Source organism: Danio rerio, chromosome 25, assembly GCF_052040795.2.
Source record: "Danio rerio strain M-AB ecotype USA chromosome 25, GRCz13ab, whole genome shotgun sequence".
In the NCBI taxonomy this organism is placed as follows: domain Eukaryota; kingdom Metazoa; phylum Chordata; class Actinopteri; order Cypriniformes; family Danionidae; genus Danio; species Danio rerio.
Genome location: NC_141045.1, coordinates 36,604,002 through 36,617,500, shown reverse-complemented (window position 1 = coordinate 36,617,500; position 13,499 = coordinate 36,604,002). Strand labels below are relative to the sequence as shown.

Below are 13,499 nucleotides of genomic sequence, written 5' to 3'. Positions count from 1 at the left end.
ACTGTCACTAGCATCATTCTACACCTAGCTTTTGACATTTCACCATTATCATCATGCTGTCAATGCTCTAAAACATATTCAAGTGTTCAAAATCTTCAAAAACATGAGAGCATCAAACTTAAACATGCTAACAATTTACTCCAATACGCTAGTATATTAAAAATATTAGCAATGTGTTAAACATCTTGGTTGCTCAAATGTGCTAGCAGTGTGCAGTATGTTGAATGCTTAACATCAATGGTAGCAGCAAGCTTAAACTTTAAATAAACAGTGCAATCAAAATGCTAAAACATGCTTTGATCTTAATAGCAATATCTAAAACATGCTAACACAGTTTTAGTAAATGCTAGCAATCTGCTGCAACACGTTGAACATGCTAACAATGTACTAAAACATGCTAGTAGCATTATAAAAATCAATTAAAATGTACTAGAAGCAGGGTTTATAGCAGTCATGGAAAACCTGGAAAAGTCATGGCCTGCGTCCGAAACCGCATACTTCCATACTAGATGCTAAAACATTTTAACCTAAATGTGATGTAATAATACATGCTGAAACATGATAGCAATGTGCTGGAACATGCTTTAAACTTGCTAACAACATAGTAATGAATGCTAAAATGTGCCAACAGAGATTTAGAGCATGGTGTCCTTGGGCTAAAACATGCTTAGCAATGTAGTAATACATGGTAGCAATGTACTGCATACCTCAACATGCTAAAACATGGTTGGCAGCATTTTACTAAAACACGTTAACAACGTTTTAAAGCATGGTAGCAATGTGATAAATCACACGCTAAATTTGCTAGCATTATTATGAAGCGTCCCTGCTGAAAAAAACACAGCTTAAACCAGCCTAAGCTGGTTGGCTGGTTTTAGCTGGTTGACCAGTATGGTTTTAAAGGGGTTTTGGCTACTTCCAGGCTGGTTTAAGCTGGACATAGCTGGTTTTGGCTGGGCTCCCAGCCTAGCTAGGCTGGTCTAGCTGGTTTTAGCTGGTCATCTCCCAGCCTGACCAGCTAAGACCAGGCTGGAAATGGCTGGAAACCAGCCTGGAAGTGGCCAAAACCCCTCTAAAACCAGCCTAGTCGACCAGCTAAAACCAGCCAACCAGCCTAGGCTGGTTTAAGCTGTTTTTTCAGTAGGGGTGTTAAAATGCTAACAGTTTTCAGCATGGTAGCAAAATGCAGCATGCTAGAACAAAGACAGTGGGCTAAATTATGCTAGTGAGAAGCTATCAATGTTCTATCAATGAGAAGCTATCAATGTGCAGGAAACGTGATAGGCTGATTTACACAGTTGGTCAGATGTAGCCCTTACACAGTCGCATACCCTTTAACCCAAATGCGCACCTCTTGCGCACCTCAAATGTAACTACTTGTCGCATAGTGTAAGCTTTGTGATTGGTCAGCTTGGTAGCATCAACGAGTGTGGGCATGGCTAAGAGCCACGGGACAACAGCGAGCCCTTTAGGTTTTAAAGTGTGGAGTCCCATTGAGGAGCTCTAGATGGATAATTTTTGTGTTTTGTGTTTACTTTATGATTAAAGTTGTTGCACGTTCGCCAGTTCCTGCCTCAGAATAAGCAAGTTTAAGCTACTTAATATGTATAGTACAGTATAGTAAGGTAGCATTACAGGTTTGTAACACCTGGGAAGAAACTCAACACAGAGGAACTTAAAAACCATATTGCCAGCTAGCATTTTTCAATGTGTTATTGCAGAGCAAAACAAAGGAGAAGAAGAAGGAGTTCTCCTTCTCCTTTGCTCCATTGCGCTGAAAGACACAAACCGCTAACATTAAAAGAGCAACACGATGCCTGATGTAATTCAACTGCAAGACATCTGAAACATCAGCAGATAGATTACAGATGAGCCACTTAATGCTTTCTTCAAATAACAGGAACGCATATAAAGGTGTTAGCAGAAGAAACTTTTTTTTACCTTTCAGACGTCATGCAGTCTTACAGCGGTTTCTTTTCAATACACTCAACTGAGGAAGGGAAAATGTGGAGATTAGATTCAGCTGCTGGGTTAATAGTGGAAAAATGATTAACTGCAATGTATACATTATATAACTTTCAACATTTTTTTATAAATTGCCCTTTTTCTTTAACGTTTTCTGACCCGCTCCTCCAAAACACAACAATGTTGCTTAATAATATTTAGATCTGGTGGCTGGGCACTTTATGTTCATCAAACCACTCTGACACCAGTCTTGCTGTGGGTATTGGTGCTATATCATCCTGATACACTGCATTGCCTTCCGCCTTGGTCCCTGAACCGGACCCTCTCCAGCCCAAGGCTGGGCCTTAAAGTCAGTCCATAAAAATTCTGAATAGAATTGGTGACAAGGGGAAGCCCTGCCGGAGGCCAGCATGCACTGCCGGAGGCCAACATGCACTGTTAGGACATGCTTTTAGCATAATCAGAAAAAAAATAGGTCATAAACTCGAGAAAACTACTTTTGTACTTTTCATACAGTACGCTGAGATCACAAGAAAAATAAGTCATTATTAGAAAACAATATATATATATATATATATATATATATATATATATATATATATATATATATATAAATACTGTATATATATATATATATATATATATATATATATATATATATATATATATATATATATATATATATATATATATATATATATATATATATATATATATAATGAAGCATGGCCTCTAAAGACCTCCATAAAAAGCAACAAATATAAATAAGACCAAAAGATTAAAATATTAGAAAATTTCCAAGATAAACAAAACTATAAATAAAATCAAAACTTCAGTTTAACAATGAGCAACTTAGAGAAAACTAATCTGGAAAAAAATAAAATTACAAGGATACAAATAAAAGGATAAACTGGACAAGGTGTAGAGACTGGACAAGCTCAGGAACCAGGCACGAAGGAACACGAAGCACACGGTAACACAATGCATAAAGCACAAAGCACCTTCATTTGAGTCCAGCTGTGTTTGATTATACTGATTGGATTTGATAAGGATCAGAACCCTTCCTAGAGCTGGCCGTCCAGCCAAACTGAGCTCTTCGGGGAGAAGAGCCTTGGTGAGAGAGGTAAAGAAGAACCCAAAGACCACTGTGGCTGAGCTCCAGAGATGCAGTCGGGAGTGGGAGAAAGTTGTAAAAAGTCAACTAGACTTCCGTCAACATTTACCATCCAACCTGACAGAACTGGAGAGGATCTGCATAGAGGAATGGCAGAGGATCCTCAAATCCAAGTCTTTTTTTTCTGTCAATATGGGGTGCTACGTGTACATTAATGAGGAACAATGAACTCAAATGATTTTAGCAAAGGCGACACGGTGGCTCAGTAGTTAGCACTGTTGCCTCACAGCAAGATGGTCGCTGATTTTAGTCCCAGCTAGGTCAGTTGACATTTCTGTGTGGAGTTTGCATGTTCTCCCTGCATTGGCGTTGGTTTCTTTCGGGTGCTCCGGTTACCCCCACAAGTCCAAACACATGCGCTGTAGATGAATTGAATGAACTAAATTGGCCGAAGTGTATGTGTCTGAATCTGAGAGTGCATGGGTGTTTCCCAGTGATGGGCTGCAGCTGGAAGGGCATCCGCCGTGTAAAGTATATGCGTACTAAAACATGTCAAGAACATTCTTAACAGAAGATAACATCAGAAGTCAGTTTTATGGGATGTTTGTAGATTAAGTGTATCACCAAGCCACTCGAAGGTCTTCTGCAGGTCTCCTTCGGGGGTGTTGCACTTTGGGCTGTGGTTCTTGTATTTTTTAAACACTGTGAAAGAAAATGCAAAATCCACATTTACTGGACACCTGCCTCTGTTCAATTAGATGGAATAAAGAGAGAAGTAAAAGGAGGCTCTCAAACCTTCCTTGAGGTAATCCAAGTTTTTCTTTGTCAAGATGGTGATGCAGCTCTCCTTATTAATGCCTTCAATTTCTAAATCATACAGCGTCTGCACAGGAAATAAATAATATAATATAACATAATATATGATATGATATACTGTAATATAATATAATATAATATAACATAATATAATATAACAATATAATATAACATAATATAATATAACATAACATAACATGATATAATATAATATAAAATATTATAATTTACATTTAGTCATTTAGCAGACACTTTTATCCAAAGCGACTTACAAATGAGGACAAGGAAGCAACTTACACAACTATAAGAGCAACAATGAATAAGTGCTTTAGGCAAGTTTCAGGTGTGTAAAGAAAGTGTAAGAAGCAAAACATTAGTAATCTTTTTTTTTTTTTTGTAGTAGTAGTAGTAGTAGTAGTTAGTGGTAGAGCCAGAGAGGGAATTGCATATTAGTAAGGAAAGTGGAGACTAAATAGTTGAGTTTTTAGTCGTGTTTTGAAGACAGCGAGTGACTCTGCCGTTCTGATGCAGTTAGGGAGTTCATTCCACCAACTGGGCAGATTGAGCATGAGTGTTCGGAAAAAGTGTTTTCTTACCTCTTTGGGATGGAACCACGAGGCGACGTTCATTCACAGAACGCAAGTTACTGAAGGGCCTATAAATCTGCAGAAGTGAGAGCAGATAAGACGGAGAAAAACCAGAGGTCGCTTTGTAAGCAAACATCAGAGCTTTGAATTTGATGCGAGCAGCAACTGGCAGCCAGTGCAAACGGATGAGTAGCGGTGTGATGTGCTCTTTTAGGTTCAATAAAGACCACTCGTGCTGCTGCGTTCTGAAGCATCTGAAGAGGTTTGATAGAGTAAGCTGGAAGCCCGGCTAGTAGAGAGTTGCAATAGTCCAGTCTGCTTAGAGTCTGCTTTAGCCAGTCTGAGATCCTCCACGACCGAGAGCAGGGCAGTCTCAGTTGAGTGGCCTTTCTTAAAGCCAGATTGCTTGTTTTCCATGAGGTTGTTTTGAGTGAGAAAGTCCAGGACTTAATTGAACACGACTTTCTCCAGAATCTTGGCCATGAATGGAAGCAGGAATGTAGTTTTCAAGTAGCGTATGGTCCAGGTTTCTTTAGCAGTGGGGTTACCCTAGCCTGCTTAAATGAAGTGGGGAATAAATCAGAGTCAAGAGATGTGTTGATTATGTGAGTCAGTGTTGGTATGACTGCAGGAGAAATGGCTTGCAATAGATGAGAGGGAATGGGATTAAGCGAACAGGTGGTTGCATGGCTAGATAGCATAAGTTGGGTCATCTCAAACTCAGAGAGCTGAGAAAAAGAGGTGAGTGTGTGTGTGGTGATGGTGTTGTATCTTGCGTGATTGTTGTAGGTGCAGTACTGAGAACTGAGAACTGATGTTTGCAGTTTTGGTGCAAAAGAATGTAGCACAGTCATCAGTAGCAAGTGTGGAGGATGCGGGTGGAGGAGGAGGATAGAGGAGGGAGGAAAATGTTTTAAAAGTAGGCGAGGATTGGTGACATTGTTGATTTTTGATGGAAGTATGTCTGTTTTGCAGGAGTAATCTCAGACAAGAAAGAGGACAGAAGAGTTTGGTATGTTGGTATGAGGTGTGCAGGATTTTTAGTTTTCCGCCAAATTCTCTCTGCAGCCCGAAGTTTTGAGCGATGCTCACGGAGAACATCAGAGAGCCAGGGTGCAGGAGGACTGGCTTGGGCTGGCCTGAATGTAAGAGGACATAGTCTGTCTAGACATGATGTTAGTGTGGGGCAGAGTGTATTAGTGGCACTGTTCGTATCAAGTGCAGAGAGTTTGCAAGATGGAGGAAGAGAGTCTGAAATAATGGTGGATAGTCTATTGGGTGAGAGAGATCGTAGGTTTCTGCGAAAGGTAACCAGTGTTGGAGTGTGTGGCGGTTCAGGAGTAATGTGGATATTGAGAGACAGAAGAAAATTATCCGATTTGTGTAGTGGAGTTACTAGTGTTTGATCAGCGAAGCAGTGTCGTGTGTAAATAAGGTCTAGCTGATTACCTGATTTGTGAGTAGCAAAAGTAGGTGCTCTTTTGAGGTCAAAAGAGGCAAGCAGACTCAGGAAGTCATTAGCTTGTGGTCTTTCAATGTGGATGTTGAAGTCACCTAGCACCAACATGGGAATGTCATAATTAGAAAAAGATGAGAGAAGAACATCCAGTTCATCTAAGAAGTGACCTAATGTACCGGGTGGGCGGTAGATGAAAGCCACATTTATGTAGAAGGGGTGGATAATGGAGACTGCATGGACTTTAAAGGAGCTGATCTTTGTCAGGGACGGTCTTTGAGTAAGTTTCCATTCTTTGGAAATCAGTAGTCCTGTCCCACCCCCTCTCCCTGTCTGACGAGGAGACCCACGGAGAGAGAGAATTGTGTAATAGCAGGTACTTGTATTGAACGAAGGTTGTGAGGATTACGGCTAAAGCGTACCTCCTGTGTTAGTAACAACAGAAATTAGTAAACACATAATAAAAGTGTAAATGAAGACAATAATAAGTGCAAAGATAAAGTAAAGTAAAAAAGTAAAGTGCTCAAGTTCTTTGTCGGTGTCTTTGCTCGGTGGAGTCGCACAGGTAGAGTCGATGGCGAAGGTAGAGTCGATGGTCTTTACACTCGTCGGTCTTAGTCACGCAGGTAGAGTCGATGGCGATATAGGGGAATTGGAGAAACCAAATTGTTTGTAGTGTATGAGTGTGTGTGAATATGAGTGTTTCCCAGTACTGGGTTGCGGCTGGAAGGGCGTCCGCTGCGTAAAACATGCTTGAATAGTTAGTTCATTCTACTGTGGCGACCCCAGATAAATAAATAAGGGAAGGAAGATAAGCTGAAGGAAAATAAGCTGAAGGAAAATGAATGAATTTATTTAAATAGAGAATATAAATAATACAAACATTTTGAAATGTCTTAATATATAATACCAAACATTTCATGTAATTAACTTCTATTCATATAAAAATATGGAATAAAAAATTATAATAGTATGTAAAAAGTTTATAATTTCCATAAATATTTTACATTTTACACAAATGCATATGAATATTTTATGTTTAAGTCTAAAAATAAAGATATATAATACATTTTATATAAAGATATAATTTCTATGAATATATTAATATGAATTCTACAAATTTAAATGTTGTTGAAATTTTAATATTTATCATTTACTTGCATTTTCATATTTACTCATATTGCAGTATAACACACAAGTATATTATCTATATATCATGTATATGTATAGTAAAATTAAATATTTTTGGTGTGTTATAAAGTTATGATCATTAACATTTAATTAAAGTTAATACTCTTCATGTTTATTACTGTATCTATCATGCTTTTGTTTTAAACACCATTGAGTAATCAAAAAAAATGTTTGTCAATTAGTAAATCCAGATATGTTATTTAATGAAATAATATTTAATCATTAAATTCAGAGAAATAAACCTCAAAGACTTACTTCGGCATCGTCCTTAATTTGCTCGTCATCAAAGGAACAAGACTCGTCTCTGTTGGCCTGAGAAGTTACAAATGATAAGCAGAAATGTTTAGGTTCTTAGTTTTCTTTTTAATTGTTCCTTATACATAGTGTTTAAAAGTGCTAGCTGACCTCAAGCAGAGCAAGCAGGAGTTTCTTTAAGTCTCCTGAAGTATTTTTAGCCAGATACTTCTCCAGATCCTCCTTGAACGCTGTGATGAGACACGTTTATATCATAAGCACAAACTTCTAATCAGTGCATTTAAACACTGCCATACTCACATACTGTACCTTGTTGGCTTTTGATCTCCTCTATCTCAGCATTGCTTCGCAAGCCGAGGATCTTAATCAGTTTTTTTGCCTATTGTAGGATTTTAAAAATACACAGATATTATGCTTCCGAGAAATGTAATGCTCACCTTAATAATTAATCTAGACATAATAAATGAGTACTATTATCTGAATGAATACTAGAATCTAAAATATTAGAATTCTGGCGATGAGTAGGAGAATCTGTTGAGTAATAATGATAATAATAATAAAAATACATTTTATTTGTAATGCGCTTTTCTTATACTCAAAGCGCTACAGACAAAACACTAAAACACAATGCAAGCAAAACAGCACAACAATAAAAGATGCAATAAAACAATAAAAAGATGAACCATAAGATAGAAATAAAAGTTAAACAAACTGATCATCCTAAATTAATAGCAATGCTAAAAAGGTGAGTCTTAAGAAGTTTCCTAAAACAGTCCAGAGAGGCAGCATTCCTAAAGCCTGGTTTATACTTCTGCATCAAGTGACCGGCGTAACCCACAGCTCATGCAACGCGCATAGCTGTGCATTTATACTTCTGCGCGCTGTCTCTGTTAGTCTGCATTAACACTTCTGAAAAGCTAGTTGGCAGTGAGGTGTTAATGTGTCTCTGTGTCGAGTTTCTTTGCTGCCGTTTTGCTTTTTCTGAATACTTCCTGGATGTACAAGTGGCCCGAACTCGCTTATTTTGAGGCAGGAACGGGCAGACGTGCAACAACTTTAACTATGAGGTAAACACAGAACAAAGCTTTCCATCCGGAGCTCCTTTACTGGACTCAACACTTGTAAACAATCGCTACATTGGGCTCACGCCATTCGCGCGGCTCTCGGTCCCACCCAGACTCGTCAGCGCTACCGAGCCGACCAATCACAGAGCTTGCGCAACGTGTAGTTGCGACGTGTAGTTACATTTTTTGTGAGGTGCACGTCAGTGACGCCAACGGCCACGGCGAAAGGCTATGCGTCAACGCCGTAGCAAACGCGGGCGTTTGACACAGAAGTATAAATCAGCCTTAATGCTGATGGGGAGTTCATTCCAAAGCTTAGGTGCACTGTGTGAAAAAGCCCTCCCACCCATGGTCTTGAGTTAACACCATGGCTGATGCAATGTAAGTGCCGATGCAGAACGAAGACTGCTGGCTGGGGTGGCGAGGGTCACCAGGTCGCAGATGTGACTGAATGCTAATCAATGCACTGCTTTGAAAGTTAAAATCAAGGGGCCCTATCATACACCCGGCGCAGTGTGGTGCAAGACGCGGCGCAATAGTCTTTTGGTAGTTTCAGCTTGGCGCAAGAGTGGTTTTGAGGCGTTGCGCTACGCTGTTTAAATAGCAAATGCATTAGCGCTCATATGTGCGCCCATAGGCGTTCTGGTCTAAAAAGGAAGGCGCTCTGAGGCGGATCGCTGGCGCGTTGCTATTTTGAGAAACTATAATAGATTTTTCATTAGACCAAAACTAACCCGGTCTAAACTCCGCGCAGAGTTGCGTCTCGCTTACACACTGCTTAATACACACAAGAGAGCAACAGGCAAATATCTTTACATATGAAAACATTAAATATTAAGGATACATATAGGATATAATAAGAATAGATATAGGATATAAATATAAAGGATTAAAATATTACAAAACATATTATTTTCTAGCCTACATAAATATGAAAAGTCACTGCTTTTATGTCTTCCTCATCTCGGGAGGCTTTTTCAGTTCATTCATAACAATTTGCTTTTGTATAATGTTATTATTATTAGCAGTATTATTTATTATATCCATATTTATATTTGTTTTTATTAAAAACAAGCTTAGATTTGCCCACCTGTCAGGTTTTAGACCATATGGGGCACATCATGAGTTTTAGGATATAACTCAGGTTTTTAAACTCATTTGGTTAATATTATTCATTTATTCGTTTGCTGGAAATTAGAACTGAATTTAGAAATAGTTTTGAAACGAATATTTGCGCTTAACAAACGAAATTAATTATTTATAGACTAATTGATGTCTGTGTGTAAAGGTTTCCCTATTCAAGAGAGCAAAAGTGAAAGTAGATCCATTATCTCTCATTCTCATGCGGTAGATGCTCTGATTAACAGTTTTCTGTTAAAAAACTGTTAACTGTTTGCTTGTGAAATGCTAATTTTTTTCCACATAGACTTACTTTGCGTCCTCACTGACGTCTTAAAAAATATTTTTTTTGCTATTAAATCCATGCAATTTAAGACGCAGACTTGACGTAGACGTAACGTTGACGTCACGTAGGCGTCACGTAAATCACTGGGATTGCCACTCTAAGTTAACACACGTGCATAAAGTAAATGGTATCCCAATGCTTTTACTAGGGGATGCATTTTGTTGCATCATCTCCGCGTGCCGCCCAGCCCCAGCAAGATACTTGCGACGCTGCCCTAGCATTTGGCAAATTGCCCAAATCCGCCACTCGGAAAGAGAGGGGCAGTGAATCAGCTAGGTTGGTGGCACCAACAATAATTTGCTGCATGTTATTTATTTATCTATAGAAACATTGGGAATTTACATAAGTACATTTAAGGTAATAATATCAACAGCAAAATCATATTGGGGTGGCCACAGGGGTGGCCAGAGTTTACCCAGGGGTGGCCCTGTTAAAAACGTGTTGAAAAAAATATCTTCCCTCCGTTAAACAGAAATTGGGAAAAAACATAAAAGAATCTAAATTTGACAGAAGAGCAGAAAATTCTGACCTCAACTGTGTAAAATTCTCAGCATGAAAATGAGCACTTACTTCGCTGTCGGGCTTTGAATTGGATGACCCCATCCTGATCTTCCTGTGTTGCAAACACACACACATTTATTTCCATCAGAGTTTGCTTGATGCCACTTATATTTGTCATGAGATCAAATCCCCAACTCATTTACATTGGGTTTCTAAAGCTTAAATGATAGTAAACGCAACTCAGTCACATGGACTACAGAGTTTCATAATGCAGAACTAAAGCATTTCACAAACTCTTAAAACACCTCATCCGGCCAAACAGAGTCAGAAAAGTGACTCAACATATCAAACACTTTAAATGAAGAGACATATAGACATAAATAGATTCTTTCCATATTAAAATTAATGCCATACCTTCCAAATTCCATAGTAATGTAAAAGTTATAGTGTCACCCTGAAAGATTAAAGAAATAAAGACTGTATTTGTAATTTAAAACACTTTAGTTGCTTAATTAGTATAATTAGTGCATCATTTAGGAGTTGAATAAAAAGGTTTTAAAATACCTTGCTGATCGGCAGATCTCAGAGACAATGCGGAGCAAGCAGAACAAAGCCTGAGCAGTTGAATGTTAGTTCTGCCTCTGGGATCACTACCTCCCCCCTTTTATCTAGTTCTGGAAATGAAAGCAGGTTCAGAAAACGGTTTATGATTACAACCTGTATGGAAATGAAGGATGTTCTTGTTAACTGTAGGGGTTTCCCAAAAGCTAAATACAGGAGTACTGCCCAGACATCCAGCAAATACATAAAGACAACAGATTAATGTCTCTGACACTAATAGAGTTTGGAATGAAATGAGAATTTTAAAACACAAAGAATATAACTATTCAATTAAAGGGCACCTATTTTACCTCTTTCAAGATTTAAGAAAAGCCTTTTGTGTCTCCAGAATGTGTCTGTAAAGATTCAGCTCAAAACACCCATCTGATTATTTATTAGACCTTTCAGAATGTTGGAGTTTTCTGCTTTAAGCACTATGCGGCTGTTTTAATGGCCTGTGCCTTTAACGCTGGCTCTCCCCGTCCACCGTCACTGTCAGAGTGTGCCTCAATCTCCGCCTCGGCTTCGTCAGATAAACAGCACAGTGACAGACATAAAGAAAGCAGATCTCGTGGGTAACGTTTGTGAGAAACAGTAAGTACTTTCCCAATGATTATTTGATGTATTTGTTGTGGAGTTAAATGTTGTTACAACATTACACAGCAAATGTGACAGGGTACACGGTAATACCACTGCTGTATGTATATCCATTATGTTAATGTACAAAATAAAACCACAAACCGGGATTGAAGCATCTTATTTTATAATCGCACTGACATGCGGCTGCGGTGATAAGGTGAAAATGGTAAAATTGCTTTTATTCATTACAAACATGCACTCTTTTAGACACGTTTTAAACTTGTAAAACTCATTCTTGATCACATTTTAGGATAATTGATGATCACAGAGCGCTGAACAGATCTTCTAATCTCGGTTGCTTTCCGCATGTCCTGTCTTGTTGATATGATTATTTGTGTTACTACGGAGACGTGTTAATACGGTTTGTGGGGAAACCTCACTCTTATGTCACATGCGGTCAGCCTTAAAATGGGAAGGATTTTTTTTATCCTGTCAGGACATCAGGAAATTTTTAAAAAGAAACTTTATGGCTGTTTCTCAATATGCGTTCTTCAGCAGTCTTGCGTCCTCATGTTCTCGAGCAACGTCATCATCAGCTGCCCAAGTTCAGTTCCAGTGCTCAAGACCGCAAGTACGGAGGACGCGTGAAACTTCCCGGATGTGATCTTGATATCGAGAACGCAACAATGCAGACTTGAGCACCGAACTCGCTCTGGAAGCCCCAGAAGTCATTGCGACTGGAGGTGGGAAGCGCAGCATTTTATTTAGATTTATTATTAAAGTTCAGAGATATGACTTATTTACCTCAGGAGTTTCCCCAAATGAAACGGTGAAAATAAACTTTAACATGAATATCTTAATAAAGGAATGAACACATTAAGGGTGTTTGTTTGCTGAAATTCGTATTAAAATCAGTTTTATTTATATTGTGCAGAGTATATTTATAATGTTTTTATGCAAAGTATATATTTTGAAGAGGGGAAAACAATAAATGGTTGTATGACTGCTGTAATGTTTAAATAATTTCTATTTAAAACACGTGAAAGTCACGTGACTATCAGGAAGAACGCAGCATCCCATTTCTCAAAGGAGGCATTCTCTGCCCTCGCGGTCTCCCGAGTTCGTTCTTCCGAGGACACCTGGCAAGACCGCTCTCCACAAGAACTCAAGTCCATTCTCTGCGTTCTTGGAATTGAGAAACAGCCTATGTCTGTGCCATTATTGTTGAGATACTGCAAATATTTTGATATGTTTGACAATTCAAACATGAGCTGAAAACAATGGTTGACGGTTGAGACGGTTGACTCCACAACCCAGCAGATGGGAATGCTGGAAAAACCAGCACCTGCATCATTTGCATCTGAGTCTGTTAAAACTCGGCTTCAACCACCCCAACTCACACATCTGCTCATTTGATTGTTTGAATGTTTTAGATTACCAAAAAGTGACTTTATCTATCATGTTTGATATCATTTGAAATGTCTCAGTGCGACTGGTACAATGGTCTCATTCTCTCAGAAACAGACATAATCAAAAAATTCTTTTGAACCACTGTGAAGGGTGTGACTTTCCCACAGGCAGCACTAAATGCAAATACCTTTTGTTATGCAAACACCCCTTGGGGGAATTCTTGGATTACTTAAGGTAAGGTTTGAGAAAGGCTCAGGGCGATTCTGCTTACCCAAATCAGCCCGTAACATGGAGCTTATGCTCCTTGTTATGTATATTTTGAAGTCAGGTATGCATCTTTTCATCTTGGATTTGTCTTTAATAATTTGATGTTTTGTATTGATCGTTTATGAATTGACTGATTGAATTGGCATAATACACTTACCTGCCTAATAAATTGTTATGTTTTGAATTATTCAAACCTCGTGTTATTATCACTGGTAAATGTTGTTGTCCA

The 13,499-nt window shown here is 38.6% G+C and overlaps 1 protein-coding gene across 1 annotated transcript in view; it reads right to left on the bottom strand.

The window, feature by feature from the left end:
* LOC100006250 (annexin A2-A-like) overlaps positions 1–11,080 on the bottom strand; it is a gene marked incomplete in the record, with an annotated part of 11,308 nt that extends 228 nt beyond the window's left edge. The window contains 9 exon segments of the mRNA NM_001386656.1: positions 1,942–1,988; positions 3,876–3,962; positions 7,385–7,441; positions 7,535–7,612; positions 7,869–7,917; positions 9,470–9,493; positions 10,467–10,526; positions 10,829–10,868; positions 10,979–11,080. Of these exon segments, the coding sequence (NP_001373585.1) occupies positions 1,962–1,988; positions 3,876–3,962; positions 7,385–7,441; positions 7,535–7,612; positions 7,869–7,917; positions 9,470–9,493; positions 10,467–10,526; positions 10,829–10,842 (396 nt within the window).
* Between the last annotated feature and the right edge of the window lie 2,419 nt (positions 11,081–13,499).